The 23,845-nt window shown below is 44.4% G+C and overlaps 3 protein-coding genes across 3 annotated transcripts; all 3 read left to right on the forward strand.

The window, feature by feature from the left end:
• Positions 1–47: 47 nt before the first annotated feature.
• LOC133891758 (uncharacterized) lies at positions 48–2,115 on the forward strand. The gene has a single exon (XM_062332503.1). The coding sequence runs from the start codon at positions 91–93 to the stop codon at positions 1,597–1,599; it is 1,509 nt and encodes a 502-aa protein (XP_062188487.1). The 5' UTR covers positions 48–90; the 3' UTR covers positions 1,600–2,115.
• Positions 2,116–7,096: 4,981 nt separating this feature from the next.
• On the forward strand, positions 7,097–10,843 carry LOC133891240 (uncharacterized). Its single transcript, XM_062331950.1, has 6 exons — positions 7,097–7,418; positions 8,095–8,333; positions 9,077–9,301; positions 9,382–9,472; positions 9,846–10,083; positions 10,221–10,843. Exons 1-6 carry the CDS (start codon positions 7,210–7,212, stop codon positions 10,608–10,610), a joined length of 1,392 nt encoding a protein of 463 aa, XP_062187934.1. The 5' UTR covers positions 7,097–7,209; the 3' UTR covers positions 10,611–10,843.
• Positions 10,844–11,479: 636 nt separating this feature from the next.
• On the forward strand, positions 11,480–15,122 carry LOC133891177 (uncharacterized). Its single transcript, XM_062331894.1, has 3 exons — positions 11,480–11,755; positions 13,345–13,423; positions 13,980–15,122. The coding sequence occupies exons 1-3, from the start codon at positions 11,547–11,549 to the stop codon at positions 15,120–15,122; spliced, it is 1,431 nt and encodes a 476-aa protein (XP_062187878.1). The 5' UTR covers positions 11,480–11,546.
• The last annotated feature ends 8,723 nt before the right edge of the window (positions 15,123–23,845 follow it).

Here is a 23,845-nt window from a genome sequence, read left to right on the forward strand (position 1 = left end):
TAATCCATTCCTATAAATAGTCTCTTATGCACACTGGTATGCGTGACATTTCCTGAGCAGGGAAGGAATGCTACAAATGCTTGAATCCTAATGGCGGAGATGGTCAGTTCTGCGGTTGTCCAGGAGACAGTTAGCCAAATCCTATCCGGTCTTGTTTGCAAGTATGAGGGGAAAGAGAAATCAAATGCAAATGAAAACTTGGAGAGGCTGGAGATGGCGCACATCAAGTTGGAGGCTGCTCTTGAGATATCCAATAAGTGGTTGATCACCGACGCATCGTTGTTGCGTTGGGGCAAGAAGCTGAAACGTGCTGCTCAAGAGTGCAACGACACACTGCACAGATGCAAGCAGAGAATCATAGAAGAAGAGCAGATGGAAAAGGAAGTGAGTACATCTTCCTTTCCTAAACGTATAGCACATACTACCAAGTCATTTGTTTTCTCCATGTTTAGCCGCAACAACGACGAGTTGAGCAGATCCATTGTTCGAAGATTTGAGTGGTTTGCAGATGGTGCTAGTGAGTTTCTGAGATTTATAGAGCTTGGTGGCACACCACGCCGTCACATGCCCTTCAACTCCCTCATCAAGCACCTTTTTGCTGGCGAGGAACTACATCATAAAATCGTTCGGGGAAACGAGTACCCTTTGTTTCTACTATCGGTGGTGCCCTTCAGTACCGCAGAGCATGGAATAGAGGCAAGCCTGATATTTATCCAGAAAGACAGCAATGCACCGGAGAATAACTTTTTCCTTAGTGTAATGCTACAGCTTTCAGAATCTACAGACATTGTTGGGATCACAATTGAGTGCTTGAAGTTGTATAGCCCTCATTTCAAGTCTACAGTTGAAATTATTAAGAAAGAACTTACTCGACTACCTATGCAGGACTTATCATGGGTGCCATATGTTGATTCATGTCAAAGAAAGCATTGGGACAATTTGCATAGCTTTAGCAGTCAATGGTTTCGCCCAAACCCATTATGTTGCATGCAGCATGATCAGCACAAGCTTTGTCGTAGTACCAAGTTAGACACATCAGGATTACCAGGTGTTTCTCTAGAACCAATTATTGAAGTGAATTTGCAGTGCCAAGTCTCGCTGTCTGAGTACAACAAACAGAGGACCTCATTGTCTGAATGCAAAACTTCTCTGCAAGATTCTCCGCATCTGAAAGCTGGACTCCTCTTTACGCCCCATGGCTATTTAGAAGACATGGCTGCGGATAGAAGTTCTGCAATAGCAGTGACCTATGGCAAGGAGCAACATGGCTTGCGTACAGAGAGTACTTTGCGACAACTAGAAGAGATCATGCTGCCAAAGGCAGTAGATTACTTCTGCCAGAACACCGAAGCAACGGTCTACCAAATGCTTTGGAAGTCTAGACATGGCTGTGTATACATTCAGGTTGAGAAGGAGACCATGAGCACACGGAGAACTTTTGGGGGAGCTAGGAAAAGAAAGCTGTTTCAACGACAAGATCAGAAGCTTGGAAATGGGACAGATGTGATCTGTCACTTCCTCGACTTATGGGCTGCACATGTGCCCATCCGGCTGCGAGGCTCGATCGTGGACTGGATTCGGAAAGAAAAAGGAAAGTGAGTTAGCAGCACCACCGCTCCACCTGAATTCTGAATCATGCATGTCACATGGATCGATAAGGGAAACCGGGAGAAATTGAAGAATGGAAATGGAATGTTCTTGGGAACAGATCAAATATCGGAGTTGCTATTCATGACTGAGGACAAATCGGTTAGAACATCAAAGTGTGGATATTCTCAAAGCAAGAATTTTGGGTGAAATGCTCGGAGTACAGGGGCAATAGGAGCAAAGCTACATCATCAAGGTTGTCAGTTACATACCAATGATCTGTGTCCTGTTGATCGTAGTGAAGAAGTATATTTGTTCTACATTAGGAATTTGTGCAAGTGTAACACGCACTCTTTTTTTGTAGGTTCTTAATGTGTTTTTCATATGGTGTTTTTTTTTCTCACCACCTGATCATATGCTCGGAATTACATGGTTCTTTTTTACTGGAAAAAGTTACATGGTTCTTTTTTACTGGAAAAAGTTACATGGTTTTCTTTACTATGAATTAATGTAGACTATGTTTACTTATTTTTGAAGTTTTGGCGTGCATGAGCTCAACCATTCATTTAGGTTGCACTCTATCTATTTTCTATGCGAACTTTGAGCGTGTTGATATTTACCATTAGCTATTAAAATTGAAGATGATATTATAAATCTCGTGCTATTGTTAGTGTCCCGAGTGATCATGGGGTGGGTGTTAAGCGCTGGGCATGACAGCAGGATGGTTGGGCTCAGTAGGTGAGGAAGTGGTGGAGGGGGTACTGGGAAATAAGACCATTCTCAACCATATTCTCTTTATTTTGTTCCCTTCTCGATTCTCCTTCCTGTTTATATTCTCTTTATTTTTTTCTCATCTCCAACAGCTTCCTTTGGAAGGGATTTACGAAGGGAAAGGAGAGAGAATCCCGTCCTGAAGGGAATGACCTTAGGAATCCCTTCGTGACGGGAACCGTGAAGGAAAACCGTTGGAACGCTGAAGGGAACGAAAATTCCTTCGTAAAGGGATTCTGGACTCTGATGGGAATCAGTTGGGGATGGTCATAAGGAGGTGGATGTGCCAGATGAGACAGAGGGGACCTGAGGAAAAGTGAAAGGATAAGGATCACTGCTGGGTTCATCCAAGGGGGAGAGATCGACATGTGGGCGTTCAATGCGTGCCACATATGGAAAATGGGACTCGTTGAAGATAACATATCAAGAGATTATGATATGATTAGTGGTTAAATCAAGACAACGATAGCCTTTATGATTTGGTGGATAATCGAGAAAGGCACATTCAGTTGATCTAGGGGAAAGTTTGTTCTAAGTTGTAGCGGAGAGATTGGAGAAGCACTGACAGCCAAAAACACGAAGGTGAGAGTAATCTAGAGGCGTACCGAGGAGAGCCTCATGAGGTGTAATGTTCGAGATGTCTTTGGTGGGAAGACGATTAGGGATGTAGGTGGCGGTATTGAGGGCTTCAACCCAAAATTGAGGTGGAAGGGAGGCTTGAAAGAGGAAGGTTTGCACAATGTTGTTTGTTGTGCGAAGTATGCGCTTTCCCATTCTAAGGGGAGGTGTGTGGGTAGGAGAATCGGAAATGTGTCCCTAGCGCAAGAAAGAAAGATATGGCGGCATCGTTGAACTTGATGACCATATGAAAGTGAGTGGAACATAAGCATGAAAGTGTTTAAGAGCTGTCAGGGTGTCAGATTTCAATTTGAGAGGAAATGTTCATAGGTGATGAGTGAAATCGTCAAGACAGACGAGGTAATACTTACACCAGAGAAACTAGGAAGAGGCAAAGTCCACAAGTCACAATGTAATAATTCTAACACAGAACATGTTCTGGACAGGGAGGGAGAAAACAGGAGCGGGACATGGTTCCCAAGTTGACAAGTGGATTTATTACAGATAATGTACGATTTTGACAAAGTGGAGAGCGCTGGGTTGCTGGGGTGGTTGAGCCAACGATCCTAGAGAGAGGTGCTTGTGGAGGTAGCGAGGGCGTGCGCTGCTGTTATCGCTACCAAAAGTAGAGGATAGAGATCGCCGAAGATATTTCAGCGCAGCATCAGAGCCTTGGTTTGGAGATCCTTGATGGACAAGCTGAATGGGTCCAATTCAATAGAGACAAGGTTGTCAGTTATAAACTTGCGAACGAAAACAAGATTAGTGATGAGATGTTGAGAAAGTTGGACATTTTGTAAGTGGATGAGTTGGGCACCGTGCTGTCCAAGGGGTGGACCGGGCATGGGCGGTGCACCGGGAGAGAGGAATGCCTGAGGAGGAGCACGCCCGAGAATGCCATGGCCATCGGAGGAAGAACCTTGGTGGCTAGGGGGAGCAGACCACCTTTGGAATGACCTGGTCTAGGGATTGACCCAGGGACCGCCATAGGGCCAGGGGGTTGTGCTGTCGAAATTGGACCCCTGGTTGCCAAAGGTGGAGCGTTGGTGTCCCTCATTCTTGTGCTTCGGCTTATTCTTGCGAGGACCATTGGAGGATCCAGTGGTCGACGATGGCGTCAGTTTGCTCGACGTGTTGGTGACGAGGGCTGTGGTTGTGTTGGGCTTGTTGATCTTGAGATCATCTTCTTCTAGGAGGAGTAGGGAGTGCGCTTCTAGAAAAGATAGCAGTGGAGATCTGGTTTTGATGATGGATGCCATGTGACAGTAGGTCTCATTGAGTCCTCGAAGAATAGTGAGGATGAGGGTTAGATCGGTGACTGGCTGGGCGATGTCGGTGAGACCGTCAACATAGGACTTTGAGATGCTGGGAGTATGTCAGGACGTCCATGTCATGCTGAGTCAGGTTACGAAACTTAGCTTCGAGTGAGAGAGCACGAGAGGGTTTGTTGTCCAGGAACAAGCCCTCAATATTGAGCCAGATCGCGTCGGCGATGGCGCCGAGAGTGAGGACGACACCAAGAATCTCCTTAGAGATGGAAGCGTAGATGAGAGAGCACACTGAGTAATCAGTGGCTGTCCAGGAAGCAAGAGTGGGATCGTCGGTGTTGGGAGCGGCAGTGCCATCAATATGGCGAAGGGTGTTGAATTGCCGATGAGGCACAAGAAAAGCTCGTGCAACGGGAATAGTTGGGTAGATGGAGAGATCGAGTGAATGGAATGTGCGTGTACACATTAAGGGTGGAGAGGGCAGAAGCGGAAGGTCCCGGATTGACGGCAGCAGCTTCAACGAGCTGCTGGTTGTCGTCGATCATGGCGAGAAGAGTAGAAGATCGCCGGTGGATCGGGATATTAAGCCGATACCATGTGAGAAAGATAGCTTTGAGAGAATTTTCGGAGTATTCTCATTGATGATTATATATGATATTTATACACCGAGTACAAGATTTGTTCGGTTAGGCTTATGTTGCCGGACGACAACAGCAGCGAGGAGGCCGGGATAGTGCTTATCCAATAGTTAGTTGCTTCATGGATTTCTCTCTTATGGGTAACTACATGCAAACTTGATTTGACTGGAGATATTCAATCTGATATTCCAACGCAGCTCTGAACATTAATTGCTAGGGTGAATTCAGAAAGAAGATCAAATGCAAGTCTCCCAAACAAGGTTTAGTACGGTGTTTCGTTTTTTTTTTGTGTGTGGACGTGCTGATAATTTCTTATATTGATTAAAAAAGACAAAAACTAATCGCACATACACTTGCAATATATAAGATCGTGGTCTGTCCCTATATAAGATCCTATTTAACAGAGCTTAAGCTTCTAACTTTATATCGGATCTTGTGTTTATAGATTAAGATAAAATAATTTAATTATCTATTTTTAGATTAAAATAAAAATAAAATAGCTCACACAAACTCTCTTGATGCAACTACAGTTCCAACTTTTTAAATTTTTAAAGCTAAAAATATTTAACTAAAAAAAATTTTAGAGCTCAAGCTCTAGCATACAGGGCATAAATACAAAACTCACCTAGAGGGGTCGGTGGGGGGAAAAAAGTGGTCGATCTGTATGTAGTACGTGTGCTACGTGCCGGGGTTCTAGGCACACGTCAACGCCGTGTTTCGCCGAAAGGACAAAAAGGCATGGAATTCCATGGGCTCAGGCGCGGTTTTGAGCAGAGAAGCTGTGGTCTGGTGCAGCCATTTCCACGGGTGCAGCCATTTCCAGGGGCCAAAACCAGAGGCCTGTCCCCTGATTCCCTTCCGACCAACTGCGCCTCCCCCCGTCCTGCTCTCCTGCTCTCATGTCATGTCTTGACCACCGCGCCGCGCCGACCACGCCGCCGCTGCTATAAACGAAGCAGCGCGGGCGTCTTCCTTTCATGGTGTCCCGAGCTCGCAGACTGTACAAGACAACACCAACCAGACTCCAAGTCTCCAAGGCCGGCCGACAGGCAGCACCAGGTCGCCGTTGCCCTGATCGATCTTCCCGTCGTCGTCGTCGTCGTCGTCGTCGCCGCGATGTCGCCGAGCCTGCTGGAGAGGATCGGACTCAGACGGGACATGATCCTTCAGGCCTTCGGCTCGGGCTCGGCGGCCTCAGCCGCGCAGGCAGAGCGCGGCGCCCGGGCCGTCCCGCCTTGTCGCGAGTCATGGGACGAAGACGGCGGTGGCAATGGCACCGCCATGTCGCCGGCTGCTTCAAGTTCAAGCACGGGGGCCGGTGGCTCCGGCTCGCCGGGCCACGCTGTTGCGGTTGCAGCCGGCGCATCGCCGGGTCTGAGCGCGGAGATGGCTCTGTCCATCCTCGTAGACTGCTTCGGCCATTAGGGCATCCTTCTAACTAGATCATTGCACGTTGACTCGACTCGAATAATTTATGATTTATGTATGCAGGTAGTAGTACATCTTTACATGTATATTGTGTATATATAAATATGTATGAGATATATATTTGAAGATTTCGAACTCTTGTTGCTACATTTTTGCATTGACTTTGGAAAGATGCACGGAATTAAATTTGAGGAAATAAGTCAAAAAGAGGCACATGGAATTTGGATGCTCCTAAGGTTAAAAAAATTACAGGAAATAGAAGAGTAAAAGCAACATGTTGGGCCAAGGCATATAGCCCATTACAGCCCATATTCACCATTCCACGAGCCCAAATTGGACCCCTGCAAGCTTTTCTTATATTTATATTTTCTAAATAAAAAATTACAAATATATATATATATATATTTTAAAAAATTGTAAATCTATATTCTTATCGACCTTCTAACGGACGATAGGTCTACATGGCGTGACAGAGTGCTTATATCACGTCAGGGCACCTGTGTTGCCACCTACACCAAGTCATATTGGTTGGGGAAAACTGACCAAATACAATTAGTTGATTACGTTTTGATGAAATACAATCCTGATTTACATGTTATTGACATATATCGTCCCATATGTTACTGAAAAAGGAGTGATATTTTATCAAAGCACCAATCAATTGGATTACATTTGGTCAATTTTTTGGGTTGAAAGGGCCATATGTATTTAGATTTGCAATTTTTAAAAACAGACTTATATATTTATAATTTTTTATTTAGAAAATGTAAAAATAAAAAATTCCTACATATACTCCGAGAATTCGCGCTGCAAATTTCTCCATTTCCTTGCCCTTCTCCTCCTCCTCTACTTGCCGCTCCCGGCGCCGAGAGGGGAAGCCACCGCCGCGCACGCCGCCCATGGCCTCCTCCTCGGAGAACACGGACACTCCGCTACAAGAGCCCCAGGTCTCGCCGCCGCCGAACCCTAGCGAGGAGGCGGGCGGCGAGGCGGAGGAGCCGAAAACCCTAGAGTGGGCGCAGGAGCTCTTCGACAAGGGGTCCAACGCCATCGAGGACGGAGACTTCGTCGACGCCGTCGACTGCCTCAGCCGCGCGCTCGAGATCAGGTTAGGGTTTCCTCCCTTTCCCCCACCCCGCACCTCCTCCTCCTCACACTTGTTTCCGACCTGCTGGCTGAAGTGATTCCGCGTGTTGGTGGAGTTTTGGAAGAAATTACAACTAGTACGGTGCGTCGCCCTGAGGATCTGCCGGTTTTTGGCGCGCGTTAGTTGTTTTGCCTTGTGTAGTTTGGGGAGACAGGTCACTAGGGTTTAAGGGGTTCTGCAGCAAGCTGGTTACCAACTACCAAGAGTGGTTTTTAGGTTTGGTTTGTTTAACTGCGAGTGCGATTGAGGGAGGGAGGTGCTCTGAAGGATTAATTGCTTTTGCTATTAGGCTGTTGTTACGTTGTGGCAATATTCGACCGTCCTTTGTTTTGATGCGCTAATTGTGATGATGATGAAATCAAAATGCCAATATGTCCTGCTTCAGGGATAGGTGTTACCCTGTTTGAGAAATATTTCATGTATACATGCACTAGTCAATTGTTAGGGAAGTCAATCAGCAGTGAATAAAATTTGGAGCTTGTACTTGTATCGTCAACGCAGTTGATGAAATCGGTGTAGTGGTCAGTTTGATCATGCTGTTCTGTCTCAGTTTACATTGCTTCTCATGGGCTTATGCAGTTATGTTTGTAACCACATTAATCACATGCTGACAAATTTATGTCTTATTGCTACCTAGGGCTGCTCATCATGGAGAGCTTGCTCCAGAGTGTGCCAGCACGTATTACAAATATGGATGTGCCTTGCTATACAAAGCCCAGGAGGAGACTGGTCCTTTGGGTAATGTGCCAAAGAGTGCACCAAAGGAAGAATCAGTGAAGAGTACAACTGGTAAAAATGATAGTGGAAGCTCAAAGGCCTCTGGTAGTAGTAATATTGAGGATGCTGCATCTTCTGAGAAAGTTGATGCGGAAGAAGGTATACTGTTTACCCCATATAGCAATGTACACTGAAACACAGAATTATTATGTGTATATTTATAATTTATTTATAACATTACACTAAGTATGACCTTTTTCTCTTCCTCTGTTTATACCTGCTACATATTCTATAGAATACACTCCTAATCAATAATGTATTCCTTTGTGTTTGCAAAGTAATAGTCTCATTTGGAACTCGAAAGTTTTAGAACAAATCTTTTGAATTTCCATCACCATTCCATCGGATTCCATTTCTTCAAAGTGTTTTTGTTTTTCTCAAATTGAATTTTGCATTATTGATAGTAAATGATTTAGGAGACAACAGAAAATGCTTTGGAATGCTCATATAATGAACTTATATATGTGATGTTCTTATTTTGAACTGGGTGCCATGCCAGCTATTTGCCTTCTAGACATGCTTATTTAGTGCTGCTGCTCTTATCCTGTATACTTAAATGATGATGCTAGAATAAACAGATTGTATCTCTGGAGCACTGGATGTAATTTTCATGCAACTAGCTGTCTAACAAGTGTACTTGCATGGGGGCAACTATTACAAAGATAGAATTTTCTGCTTCCAGTTTCCAGTTATGTGTTATAAGATTCAGATGCGCATCTAATTGCTTTCTTTTGCTGATGTGTTTTTTAACGAGTAGTCTAATACTAAAAATGAGTAAATCGATGGTTATGTTCCATGTGCTTGTCTTCCTGCTGTGATAAATATTGACAGTCATTGATTAGGTCAAAACTCAAATGGCAAAGATGAGGATGGGAATGATGAAATTGAGAAGGATGATGATGGTGACGACGAAGATGATGAGAACATGGGAGATGAAGATGATTCTGATTTGGATCTTTCCTGGAAAATGTTGGACATTGCAAGGGCAATAGTTGAGAAGAGCCCAGACAACACTCTGGAGAAAGTAAAAATCTTTTCTGCTCTGGGTGAAGTCTCCTTGGAAAGAGGTAGTCTCAGTTATCTTACGGTACTATCCTGCATTTGATTGGTGAATGGTCTTGATACTCAGGCCCATGTTTGATTTCAGAGGACATAGATAACTCACTTGGTGACTACCTCAAAGCTTTAGCCATGTTGGAGCAATTGGTTGAGCCTGATCATCGTCGAATTGTGGAACTGTATCCTCTTTGTGGTAATTACACTATCTTGTGTGCCATATATCAGTATTATTGTATAAAGCAGCATTTGCAACCTAAGTGCTGTGGTGCTTGCATCGTTCTATAGGTGTACCTCTTTGGTTTTATGGGTACACTGTAGCCCGTTAGACTGAAGATGTACACTGTAGCCCGTTAGACTGAAGATATGGGTGGCTAAAGATGTGCCTTTCATTTTACTCCATATAATATTTTCGTTCATTTGATTTGGCTCAAATCTTGCATGGGTAACTTCATTTACGTGAATGCACATATTAGTATAGATGATCTGATGGCATCCTGACATCCTGTATACTTTGGTGCTTGCCCTTTGTTAATTGCCTTAATTCAGTCCTAGAAACTTCCGCATATGTTTGGTTTTCGAGCTGGCCTCCAAAATTGGAGAAGCCATACCATATTGTGCAAAGGCCATCTCATTATGCAAGTCACGTATACAGAGCCTGAAAAATTCCAAGGATGCTTTGTTGGCTGGTAAAGATGATAATGTATCTGCTGCTGAAGGAGGCTCAGAAAAATCTGCTCTTGAAGATGAGATAGAGTTGCTGACTGGGATACTGACTGAACTTGAGAAGAAGGTAAATACAATCAGTTCTGTTCATATGAATAATCATTTGATGTTGGCAGTTTGTTTTGCTTCATGAGCCTTGTGCTGATGAAGATGATTTTCTTGTTTCTAAGGAGCAATGACATCTCTAAATTATTCTGTGTTCAGCTTGAAGACCTGGAGCAAGCAATGTCGACCCCAAGTTCTAGTATAGACGAGATCATGAGGACAATTGTGTCCAGGGCAGCTGTTGAGCAAAAAGTTGCTGATGTGATGCCAAGAGCTGCATCTTTTACTTCTTCCCAGATGGCTGCATCGAGCAATGGCTTTGATTCCTCAACTTTGTCTACAGCAGCAACAACCGGAAGCACTGGAAGTACTGTAACCGACCTTGGGGTTGTAGGCAGAGGTGTCAAACGAGCTAGCATCAAGCCGATACCTGCTGAACCTCCTTCGAAGAAACCTGCACTGAATTCACCATCTCTCCAAGGTGATAGCAGCAACAACTCGGAGGTTCATCCTACTACACAGAATGGCGATGATTCTGTATCAAAGTAGAGTACAACTTCATTAGCACTACCGCTTTTATTAACTTGCTGGAACCTGTTAGCTGCCTATGTGGTTGGGTTTTGCTTAATGTGGCCTGCCGCGTGGCCCTTTTAGCAAAGCTATTTGAATGTTTGAGAGAAGGGACTGCATGAGCTCTCGACTCATACTGAGCTTTGTAACTTGTAAGGTGAAATTCGAACTGTTTACCATTAACTTTTGAAGTCATGTGTTCTATTCGAACATGAATAACTGCAATTATGGTCGACTGTCGGAGGTAGGAACCCATCACTTGTGCAATTGTCGGTGACAAAGTTTATTTCGTTTTTTGCTGTGAGGAACTGGAAATACTTTGTTACTCTCATCAGAGTTCTGACCAGTGTCCAGTTTCTGCTTGCAAACATGCATGATGCTCGCATGCATCATGCATGCGAGCACAAGCGTATAGGCAAGCAAGCTGGTACCGATTGTTGTTTGTTACCTAGGAAGCTCATTTTCACAACCATTTTTTTTTTGGAATATTTACTTTTCGAAGTAATCGGTGCATATACTCTATTTACACTTTCCAGATAAAAGTTCGGAACTGTGTACCATGTGACGTATTAGAGGGCAGATAGGAGTCCCTTTGGACCAAAAGAACTATATTTTTCCCGAACTTCACAAGAATCAAACTGTTTATGCGAAATTCTACAAAAAACCGCAACATTCTAAACAAATTTGGCATTGCATTTAGAAAGTGGGAATCTCGTAAGGATCCTATTCCTACGAGATCCATACTAATTCGTTTATATTACAAAGAAATTGATGCGTTAAAGATGGAGCATACATACATAAGCTTTCAAGTTCCGGACAGATGGAGAACCAAAAACCCTTCGCAAATTGCAATGCTTTCTGTTTCTATCTGACTGACTCCTTGGCCCCCACCTCCCAGGTCCTACCACCAGCGACATGGAGCCGCCTCCGCCGCCGCCGGCGGCGGCGCTGATGGATGTGGAGGAGCTCGTCGAACGAGCCCGCGTGCCGTGTTGGACAATTGCATCTACCTATGGTCGCGACAAGCTGAAGCTGGTGCTAATGGCATCCGGGGGTGGGCACAACATATGGTTATCGAGCTCGAGACCCTGCTCCCCAGACCTGGCCGATTGTACCCATGTAGAGTGATTGGTCTTGTAGAGGACACAGATACTGTTCTCATCATGATAGATGCGGGGGCCTTCACACTCGAGCTCAAATCAGGGCAGCTGAGGAAAGCTTGAAAATGAATATCTGTTCTCAAGAAAATGAATATATGAAATTGAAAGCTTGAAATCTCATATACACCAAGATAACCTTTCTTTTGTTCGGTTCAAGTTGATGAGGACAATTCTTGAAATTGGCTAGATGTCTATAGGAACTTAATGACCTATTATTCTTTTATCAACTTTGTGGCCAATCTCATTCACGTCCCAAACCCAATACTATCATAATCATTCAAAGTTGCATATCTCAAATATGTGTAAGCTTTTCTGCTTTGTATCTTTTCAGATCTTGCCAAGGGCAGATTGCCACCTCCATGAAGATGCAGTCATCAGTCCATTAACATGGTCCTGGTATTGTTGGGTTCTCAAGAGGCTGGTGGTTCAAGTGTTTTGTTCCCAGTTGAACAGTAGGCCATCATGGTCAATTAGTATCTTTAGCTTTTTAGTTGGGCAGTTAAAGTAAGAAAAGAGTTGGTCTTACCTTTTATAGCACAATAATTCCGTTTCTATGGTTTACCCAAGTAGTACTTCAAGTCTTTTATGGCATATAGTTTCAGGGATTATCTAGTCATCCTGTAAGTGAAATTTCTGTTAGTGGCATTAACAGGAAAAAAACTGCAATTATTGTGCTATAAAACAACTGTAACTATTCTGCATGGTAACTTTTCGTGTTGTGCTATCAGCAAATTGCATACCCCGGGAGGACATAGTAGTCTAATGAGCCGAAGTAGGCTACCGCAAATTTGCAAATCCATCATCTTGAGTCTAGGAACTGTGACTAGCTCAGTTGGTTGAGGATGTAGATGTACGCCTAAACCACCTAGGTTCGAGTTCTCCTCGACACAAATTTAAGTGTCTTTTTCTTCTTATTTATAATGTCACATAGTTCCTCCTAGGTTGGTCGAGGTTTTTTTTTTTTATCATCTTGAATCTGCATGTGTTGTCATCTTGCAGTTGCAGAGCTGATGCTTTGAAGTTTACATGTAGATCTGTACTAGTAAGGTATCTCATGTACTAGTTTGTGATCGTGATTCGTGACTCTTAGAACAATGCTTGAAATTTACATTTCAGCTTATCTTAGTGTGTAATTGGTTCTTGAGTCTTTACACATCCACTTGGAAAAGGTTGCCCACGTACTAATTTAAGCAATTTTCAGGCATAATCTTGGAACTGAAAGGTATTGGAATTTCTTAAAACTAGGGCACTATCTTAGTAAAAATGTTCAACAAGCAACTGCAACAAGTTCGAGGTGTGGTTGCCAGCCTACAGTTATTCAATTGACTCAACCGACAGAAGCATGTAGCAGAGTAACATTCAAGCACCAAAATAACAAGGTAACTGGGGCAACTGCAAACACTAGTCTTCAGTCAATGTGCGCAAAAAAGAAGTTCATCACACAGCCACTGATTGATGGTAAGTTACAGTGGATGTTCCCATGGATATATGATTCAGGCAGAGAAATGGTTCTGGTAATTTACAGTGGATGTTACCATGGATAAATGATTCAGGCAGAGATATATCGCCAAGCATGAAATGGACATTCACCGATTGAAGAACGGCAAGGAGAAAACCCGGAAAGAAAGACTAGTATGTTCGAATCAGAAGTAGATGGAGCCTTCAGACAAGTAATTTCTATCTTGTCATGTGCCTTTGGCTGTCCCTTTATATAAATTGGTCTTTCACATACTGCGTTCCGTGCCTTGTTTGGTGAGGATGCAGGCTCTCAAAAAAAAAAAAATTGTGAATGCTATGTTCTAGGTTCACATTCCAGATCCTCAAGACGGATGAGACATGGACAAGTGATATTTAGAGGCGTTGCTGACTTCAGATCTAAATAATCTTTGATCGAATTTTCACTAGTGTTAAATTCACGATCAATTCAGATCTAAATAACATTTGATCGATTTTTTTGTTTTCTCTTTTGGAGGTTATTGACACGATCAATTGAAAAACAAGATACTCCATCAGGTGGATGCAAGGAAGAATAAATTTGCAATGGAACATTTCGTGGAATTTAAATTCAAATTCAAATCCCCTCTATTGAAATAAGCCTTAATTTTTGTTCACCCAATCCATGTGGTAGAGTCTCTAAATTTGCTATGGAACATTTCGTGGAATTTAAATTCAAATTCAAATCCCCTTTATTGAAATAAGCCTTAATTTTTGTTCACCCAATCCATGTGGTAGAGTCTCCTCTCCAAGTCCCAAACCCGACGCCCAGCGGAGAGCAAGCATGGCTACGCCTCCGCCGCAACCGCAACGACGCCGCCGCCCACCGGTGATGATCGACGACCTCATTCCCGAGATCCTCCTCCGCCTCACGCCGGACGAGCCCAAGCTCCTCTTCCGCTTCTCGGCCGTCTGCAGGTCCTGGCGTGACATCCTCGCCAACCCCTCCTTCCTCCGCGCGTTCCACGGGACGCCCGCCATGCTTGGCTTCCTCTTCAACCAAGACGACACCGACATCGCGCGTTTCGTCCCCACCTCCTGCTTCCGCCCGCGCACCCCCGACCACCACGACTGGTACGCGCTCGACGCCCGCCACGGCCGCGTCCTCTTCCACACCCTCCTCTCCGAGCGCGACCCCATGGAACTCACCCTTCTCTCTGAGCGCGACCCCATGGAACTCGTCGTCTGGAACCCCATCACGGGCGAGCAACGGGGGCTGCTCCTCCCGTCGTTCGAGTACACGGATTGGGACGCCGCGGTGCTCTGCGCCGCGCGCGGCTGCGACCACCTCGACTGCCACGGTGGCCCCTTCCTCGTGGCCTTCGTCGGCACCACCTCGGACGGGTTCATGTCCTCCTGCGTCTACTCGTCGGAGGCCGCCGCCTGGAGCGACACGACCTCCGTTGAGAACTCCGACGATGTCATCGTCGACATGATGCCCGCCGCCCTCGTGGGGAACACGCTCTACTTCAACTCTCAACAGAGCCGAGGGAGAATCGTGGAGTACGACTTTGGCGCGCCGCGACTATCGTTCATCAACCCGCCGTCGTTCAGGTACCTCCTCGGCACTGTCCTAAGTCCGTACCTCGGCGGCACTGTCCTCATGCCCTCGGAGGGCGGCGGGCTGGGGTTCGCCTGCATGCACAGATCCTGGCTCCACCTGTGGGCAAGGGAGGCCGGCCCCAACGGAACCGCGGCATGGGCGCAACAAGGATACATTGAGCTCAGGACACTGCTCCCAGAGCATGCCCTCCGGCGCGCTGATGCGGTCGGCTTCGCGGAGGGTCTCGGTGTCATTTTCGTCAGTACAGATTGTTATGAACAGACACCCTTTTAGATAAATATGTGATCAATTAACCATCTAATTAGCAGTTAGTAAATGGAAAGACACCCTTTAAAAAGCAACCAAACTACCATTCATTCACTGTGTATATATATGTAAACAACAACTATCAATAAACAGAGTTTTTCATTCTCTCAATCTCTCTATCTACTATCTCTCTGTAATACCACTCTAACATGTAATCAACATTTAGTTTCACCACTGAGCAACAACACAGAACAAGAAGAAGAAGAGAGGGCCGATCGGCCACCACGAAAACCAGAGCAGACTCGAAGGTCTCTCTCAGAACAAGGTAAAGAAAAGAAAGAGATGGCTTCACCTTCAACAATTAGTGAAGTCCTTCGTTGCTAGATGGACTTGGAGACGGTCGTTCTCCGGCACATCTCGCCGCTTGGCCACAACAGATGCCCTGGCCATGCACGTGCTCGTCGCCATCGCCGCGCTCGTGCACGTGGTCATCACCGTCGTGGCCGCCACCATGGACCTCCAGGGGCTCCACCTGCCCCTGCAGCGGCTCCTGCAGCCGTTGTCCCCGCCGGACCACCACCCACAATGGCAGCACACTCAGGTGCTGCCCCTTTCTTCAACAGTACACCGGCGATGGTGTTCGAGGAGGAGGAGGAAGATCCGGAGGAGCGTGTGTGGCTATACTCCCCGGAGTATACTCCACTGTCTCCTCCAATGGTCAACGCGGCTCCCTCTAATGAGGTGGCAGAACCGACTCCGGAGATCCACCGCCGCAATTGGATCTTCCGCGTCCGTCGCGGAAGCCTCCCGGGAGCAATGATGGACTACAGTCCCGCCTCCTCTTCCCAGGGCATCGACCTCCACACGTCGGCCTTCATAGACTCCAGTGTTGAAGTCGTGGAAGTCCTCTCTGAGGACCCATCCACCACTGTCTCCATGGCGGCTGCGCCGCTCATCCAAGCCGACGGCTCCTCTTCATCGACTGTCGACTCCACCGTGGCTACCCCCACTGTGTTGATCCGCCGAACCCTCCGCCGCTTCGCCACTGCAGTGGCCAACTGCCATCCAGGCCTTTGCCTGGGATCATGGGCCCTTGCGGCCTCCTGCCTCCCCTTCGAAGGCAGCTAAATGCGCCCAAGCGCGTGCGCGTGCGAGGGGGGAAGGGGCGGTGCACCCCCTCGCCCGTCTGCACGGCTGCTCGACCGGCGAGCCGAGCGCCCTCATCTGCACGGTGACTCAGCCAGACCCTCCTCTGCACGGTGAGCCCGCACCCTCCACGGCTGGTGAGCTCGTGCCCTCCTCTGCCGGCGGCTCTGAAAGTGCCTAGAGGGGGGTGAATAGGTTTTTCTGAAAATTAAAACTAAACAGCAGATTAAAAGCTGTAGGATACTCCGGTGAAGGTCAGATACTCCGGTCAGTCTAGAGTATCCGGTCTAGCCCGGAGTCTCCGGTCTATACAGGATATCAAGAAAAACTTAGAATTAAAGCAAGCAGCTAGAATCTAAAGGTGATACTAAGTCTACTAGATATCACAAAGCTCAAACAACAATAAATTCTAGCAAGATGATCACTAAGATAATTTATATGTAAATTCTCAAAGCTACACGATTAAGTAAATTGCACAAATAAGAACACACGGGATTATCCCGGAATTCGGCCACCTCACAAAGAAGCGTCTACGTCTCCGTTGAGGAGCTCACAAAGATTCAGGTCTTTTCCAACCCTATCCTCTTATAGCGACCACAAAGATCAAGCTAGAATTTTCTTACTTAATTTGAAGTCAATTACAAACTTCCCGTGGTACTCCACAAAGATTGGGTGCTCTACGGGCGACACCTTGCCGTCTAGAAGCACAAAGCTCCAAGAGAAAAGATCACAGCGAATGCTTGATGAAGAACTCAATGCTCAAGTGCCTTAATCTCACTCCAAACCCAAACTCACTAAATTTTTGCAAAACTTAGCACTAGAGGTGGTTGGAGGGATTTTGAATGCTCTTGGAATGCTCTAGGAGTGTAGAGTTCAGCAGCAACATCAAGCCATTTATGCCATGGGGTGTGAAAGTATATATAGTCCTCTCTCAAAAACTAGCCGTTACTGTTCTGACAGACCTAACCCAGAGTATCCGGTGAACACCGGAGTGTCCTGTCTCAATTCCAAAACGGTGTCAGAACGGTCACAGAACTATGTCAGAACTAGCCGTTACAGTTCTGTTAAGTTACCGGAGTCTCCGGTGAACACCGGAGTCTCCGGTCCTGATAGGGCTGCTACTCAGACTAAGTTCGGAGACTTGCCGAACCCTCCGGCTTCTCCAGGTACCGGAGTATCCGGTGAACACCAGAGACTCCGGTCCTTTTATCAAAAGAACAAATATTAACCGAGCCACCCTCGCCGGAGTCTCCCTCGGAGACTCTGGTAAAAACATTTTCTCCTACCGGTGTATCCGGTGAACACCGGAGACTCTGGTCTTTTTCAACAAAAATAAATACCTAACCGATCGACCTCTGGCGGAGTCTACTTCGGAGACTCCGGCCTTAAAACTCACCAACTACCGGAGTGTCCGGTGAACATCGGAGACTCCGGACAATAAAAAAAATGAAACGAAACCGAGCACCCTCTGCCGGAGTCTGACTCAGAGACTCCGGACTAAATACTGAGTACCGGAGTATCCGGTGAACACCGGAGACTCCGGACTCAGTAAACTTCTGTCTACCATCCCGGTGTTCGTGGGTGAGTGTGTCTCTCAACTTATTGGTTCTAAAGGATATCTTGATTATTGAGATACTAAACAAGCAATCAAATGCAACCCTCTTAATAGAGCAGTTATCCTAGACTCAATTTAAAAAAAAAAGAGAAATTTAAATCCTATTGAGTACTCCTCGTTGCTTCTCTTTTCTTTTCGAAGGACGTCAAACGTCATATGTCTTCTCAATTTAGACTTAGATCTGTTCACGACTTAGATAAATATATTAGATCCTTAATCATTTTGTCATCAATAAGCCAAAACCCACTTAGAGGGCCTAGATGCACTTTCAGGCTCGGCCGGCGAGCACGAACCCTCCACGGCCGGCGAGCCCGCGCCTCCTCTGCCGGCAGCTCAACACTGGCGGGCCATCCTCCTCAGCCGGCGGCACGCCCTCCTCAGTGACAGCTCCGGCCTCCGGCATCGTGGCGGCTGACTACAACCCCCCCCCCCCGGTGTGGCGGCGATGCAGGCACACGGCTCGGTGGCCGCCTCCACCTCCGGCAGCCTGGCTCTGGCCCCTTCGCCGGCGGCTCGGCCTCCACCATGACCAGAGCGGCTCCGGCGAACTCGCCTCCGGTGGCCTGGCTCCGACCCCTTCTCCGGCGGCTCAACCTCCACCATGGCCGGATCGGCTCTGGCGACTTGGGCTACACCCACTAGGCAGCGGCGGCAGCCATAGAGTGGTTAGGGTTGGAAACCCTAACCACCTATATTTTGCCCTTTTATAGGGCGTGAGTGAGGGGGAGCCCACATGGGCTTGGGCCGAAATGAAAAAAAAGGCCAGAGCCTAGGTTATTTTGGCCCACCGGCCGAAAATGGCTGTATAATTAGCATTTTTTCAGAAACCCCCCTTGGGTTTCATATTATTTATAGCCAATTCCAGTATTTAATATTTACAGTACTGTAAAATCATGTTATTGCCCCTGTCTTTATCTATAATTGTGATTTGTACTATTTTATATTGTAAATATATGTTCCAAACCCTGTTTTCTCTAAAAATTTGATATGTCCTATGTGTTTGCCCTTATGCATTCCCTATTACATACATATATGTTTACAATTTTGTTTTGCAATAGAAATTCTATTTCTTGCAAAATACTTATTATTGCAAACTATGAGATTACCTCTTCCACTTGATATAACACTATGTTCCAAACTTTTGCATATTGGCCATACACTAAGTAGTACTCTAATACTACTATGGGATCTACGCTATGTCTAACACATAGTGATTATCCTTAAAGTGCGTACCCAATATCAAATTTGGAATCAAGGTCTACACCTTTTAAGGTGATTACCTTAATTCATATCTCATATTGTCCATACACAAGGTAGTATCTATGTACTACTGTGGGATCTACACTATGTTTGCACATGGTGACTATCCTCTACGTGCGTACCCAATTTGAGTATGAATTAAAAAAAGTCTACACCAATTTTGGTGATTACCTTCATAGTGTTAACACAAGATTTGCATAACACAAGTCAGTGGAATTCATAGCATCTACTGCATAGTTACAGATTATACCCCCACTACTGAAAGGTCTACACCATCTCGATGACTGCCTTCAATGTGTTACCAATATAATTTGAGGTCTACACTATGTAATTCAAGTATCAATTTGACTTTACAATTTTTGCAATATTACAATATTACCATGATTCTTTAATTTACCCAATGTATAAATTCATTCAATAATTGGTCAATTTGTAGGACAAAATGTCCAACGTCGAGTTCGAAAGACTTGAGTTAGATGGCAAAAACTATCTAACATGGGCAATGGACATGAAGATAAGTCTGTCATTCCGTGGACTTATGACGGTAATTAATCCTCCTCAAGAGAGAGATCCACCACTTCAAGATCAAATCAAGTATTGTGTTTTATACTACATAAGGCACCATTTACATCCAGATTTAAAATCTGAATACTTGATGGATCAAAATCCACATGACCTATGGAATTCGCTCAAAGAGGGATATGAACAGCAAAAGGCAATAATACTACCTGAAGCACAACACAAATGGTCCAACATTCGCCTCTAGGAATTTAAGTGCATTGGAGAATACAACCATGTTGTTCACAAGATCTGCTCAAGATTGTTTTTTTGTGACAAAGCTCCCACCGATGCGGAGAAAATAGAAAAAACTTTGTCTACAATGCTTCCTGCCCATAGGGTATTGCAACAACAATACTATGCTAGGAACTATCAGCACTATTATGAATTAATTCATACTTTACTTCAGGCTGAAAAGCATGATGAACTTCTTTTAAAGAATCATGACCAGCGCCCTATGGGCACTGCCCCTTTACCTGAAGTAAATTCAATATTCAGAATACTAAGAGGTTCGACGGTAACAAACGCCGCCCAAAAAGCTTTAAAGGCAAGCAGAACCACATCAAGAAGTAGAAATTCCATAGAAACAACAAGGGGAAGGGCATTTTCAAGAACAACAAAGACAAATCTGACATTTATCGTAAATGTGGTTGCTACAGCCGCACAACTAAGAAATGTCACACCCTAAAACACTTGGTTGATCTCTACCTTAAGTTCGTCGGACAAAGCCGACCAACTCAAGGCAAAAGATTTGAAGCTCATTTCAATCTTCAACCTGACACCACCAGAACGACAAGTTGTTCCCAAAGCGTTCATCTAGAACCGAATAGCGATATCACTATTCAGCAGTAAGAGGACCTTGAGAGCATGGACAATATGCTTGTGGAATTTGCTTCCAACGACTTATTTGGAGACCTCAATTAGGCTTCCAATTAATTAGATATTATTATATCTATGTCCTACATAGTGTTGTAATAGGTTATTTTTATCTTATTCTGTTGTATATTCCAATAATATATCAACACATTAATACTCAATAAAGTTGTATGTATTCTATATATCTATGAAGAATTTCACATTATCTATTTCTATATATATAGATGATTACGGGAGACAATCCAATGGAAGAGGAGATGTGCTTAGTGGATAGCTGTACCACTAACTATATACTAAGGGAGACTAAATATTTCCAAACTCTGAAAAAGAGTCAAGGAAATGTTTCGACAATCATGGGATGCGATGCTATGATTGTTGGCTCTGGTCGCGCCATAATCACTCTCCCTATGGGTACTCAAATTACAATCGACGATGCACTCTTGTATCCCGATTCGACACGTACCCTACTAAGTTATAGAGATATCCGTCAAAATAGTTTCCATATCGAAACCCATAATGACAACAAAGAGAAATATATCCTCATTACCAAAAATAATGGATATGCCAAATAAATACTAGAGAAAATTCTCGCTTTATCTTCAGGATTGTACTATACATATATCAAACCTGTACCACATGTTGCGTATAAGGTAATTTTTTAGAATGTTGACACATTCCAAATATGGCATGATCGCCTTGGTCATCCTGTTGTCGAGATGATGCGAAAAATTATCTGAAATTCAATTGATCATGGCATGAATCTTGCCAAATTCCCACAATCTTCGGATTTTGTGTGCACCACATGTGCCACAGGGAAATTAATTTTAAGACCATCTTATCTTAAAATCAGAGCTGAACCACTCAAATTCCTTGAACACATTCAAGATGATATATGTGGTCCTATCCAACCATTAACTGGACCATTCAGGTACTTCATGGTTCTCATTGATGCATCTACACGATGGTCACATGTGTGTCTATTGTCCACACGAAACCATGCTTTTGCCAAAATAATTGCTCAAATTATTAAATTATGAGCACATTATCCTGAACATAGGATACAATCCATTCGAATGGACAATGAGGCTGAATTCACCTCACGTACCTTCAATGATTATTGTATGGCCCTAGGAATTCAAGTCCAGCATTCAGTACCTTACGTCCATACTCAAAATGGTTTGGCCGAATCTCTCATCAAAAGAATCAAGCTCATTGCACGACCATTATTACATAATTGCAACCTACCAACTTCATATTGGGGTCACGCAGTCTTACACACTGCTGACATAATTCAATTGCGACCAACTGCATATCACACTGCTTCCCCACTGCAGTTAGTACGTGGAAATCCTCCAAGCATTTCCCATCTGCGAAAGTTCGGTTGCGCTATTTACGTACCGATCTCACCACCGCAACGTACATCAATGGGCTCACACAGGAATTTGGGGATCTACGCGGGGTATAACTCTCCGTCGATCATAAAATACCTCGAGCCTCTAACAGGGGACCTATTTACAGCCTGATACGCTAACTGTATATTTGATGAGGAGCATTTCTCGGCATTAGGGGGAGATTTCAAGTACCAGAAAGAATACCAGAAAATCAATTGGAATGCCACAGACATTTCCTCCTCAGATCCACATATTCAAGAATCTGAACTCCAAGTTCAGAGAATTATAAATTTGCAAAATAATGCAAATAACCTGCCAGATGCATTTACTAACAATAAATGTATCACTAAATCATATATTCCTGCTTGAAATGTGCCGAAAAGAGTGAAGGTACCAAATAAAACCACTCAACTCCCAAATCAAAATAAGAGGAGGAGAAGTACAGACACAAAGGACAAAGCTTCTTACAAGCTACCACAGAAACAGATGAATCCTTCTTCCAAAATAGTAAATACAAATCAATGTCAAGTTGAAAGACACCCAAGGCCTAAGGATACTATACATCCAGTGGATGCTCAACATCCACATCACAGCTCAACTGTGCACACAAATACTGATACTGGGACATCGGAACACCCAGACTCAATCGCAATGGGAAATCACGATGAGTCGGAAAGGGTAGATGAAATTTCCATCAATTATATTGATTCTGGAGAATCATTTAACAGAAAGACTACAATTGTCGACACATACTTCTCCTCAAAGATTGCAAACGAGCTTCTCAATGATCCAGATCCAAATACCATGGCAGAGTGCCGCAAGCGCTCGAAGTGGGCACAATGGAAGGATGCAATCCAGACAGAATTACACTCGCTCTCCAAAAGAAAGGTATTCACATCAGTAATACCTACTCCTCGTAACATTTTTTTTCTGTGGGATACAAGTGAGTTTTCATTTGCAAACGGAATGAAAACAACAAGGTGGTGAGATATAAAACGAGGCTTGTAGCACAAGGGTTCACGCAGAGACCCGTCATTGATTTCAATGAGACTTATTATCCAGTAATGAATGGAATCACGTTCCGATATCTAATTTCATTGACAGTTCAAAATAATCTATCTATGCAATTGATGGATGTAGTAATCACATAACTTTATGGGTCACTTGATTTGGACATATATATGAAAGTCCCCGAAGGACTTGACATTCCAAATCCAAACGCAAAACGCAACATGTATTGTGTAAAACTTAAAAAATCATTATATGGTTTAAAACAGTCGGGAAGAATGTGGTACAACCGACTAAAAGAATTCATTTTACAAAAAGAATATTCTAACAATAATGATTGCCCATGTGTCTTCATAAAGAAATCCTCAACGGGATTTTATATTATCTCTGTGTATGTTGATGATCTCAATATCATCGGAAATACAGAAGATATAGATGAAGCACGCAATAATCTAAAGACGGAATTTGAAATGAAGGATTTGGGTAAAACCAAATTTTGCTTGGGAATACAACTCGAGCATCTTCCTTCAGGTATTCTACTACACCAACCCACATATACCCAGAAAATATTGGAGAAATTCAATATGGAAAAATCATACCCTTCCAAGACTCACATGGTTGCTCGATCTCTTGATATGGAGAAAGATTCATTTAGACCACGAGAGGAAGGAGAAGAGATACTGGGACCCGAGGTTCCTTATCTCAGTGCTATTGGGGTGCTTATGTATCTTGCAAATTGCACCAGACCTGATATCGTATTTGCAGTGAACTTACTAGCTAGGCATAGCGCTACTCCAACTAAACGTCATTAGATAGGAGTCAAGAATATCTTACGATATCTCCAAAGCACTATAGATCTTGGTCTTTTCTTTCAAAAAAATTAAGATATGAATATG

This window comes from Phragmites australis, chromosome 14 (genome assembly GCF_958298935.1).
Source record: "Phragmites australis chromosome 14, lpPhrAust1.1, whole genome shotgun sequence".
In the NCBI taxonomy this organism is placed as follows: Eukaryota; Viridiplantae; Streptophyta; class Magnoliopsida; order Poales; family Poaceae; genus Phragmites; species Phragmites australis.

Bases quoted from the DNA above. Each gene is read 5' to 3' on its own strand.
- LOC133891177 (XM_062331894.1), top strand. From the start codon at position 11,547: ATGGAGCCGCCTCCGCCGCCGCCGGCGGCGGCGCTGATGGATGTGGAG. The intron at 11,756-13,344 runs GTGATTGGTCTT...TAAATGATTCAG, and splicing joins GCCGATTGTACCCATGTAGA to GCAGAGATATATCGCCAAGC. The intron at 13,424-13,979 runs GTATGTTCGAAT...CAAATCCCCTTT, and splicing joins AAACCCGGAAAGAAAGACTA to ATTGAAATAAGCCTTAATTT.
- LOC133891758 (XM_062332503.1), top strand. From the start codon at position 91: ATGGCGGAGATGGTCAGTTCTGCGGTTGTCCAGGAGACAGTTAGCCAA.
- LOC133891240 (XM_062331950.1), top strand. From the start codon at position 7,210: ATGGCCTCCTCCTCGGAGAACACGGACACTCCGCTACAAGAGCCCCAG. The intron at 8,334-9,076 runs GTATACTGTTTA...GTCATTGATTAG, and splicing joins GAAAGTTGATGCGGAAGAAG to GTCAAAACTCAAATGGCAAA. The intron at 9,302-9,381 runs GTAGTCTCAGTT...GTTTGATTTCAG, and splicing joins TGAAGTCTCCTTGGAAAGAG to AGGACATAGATAACTCACTT.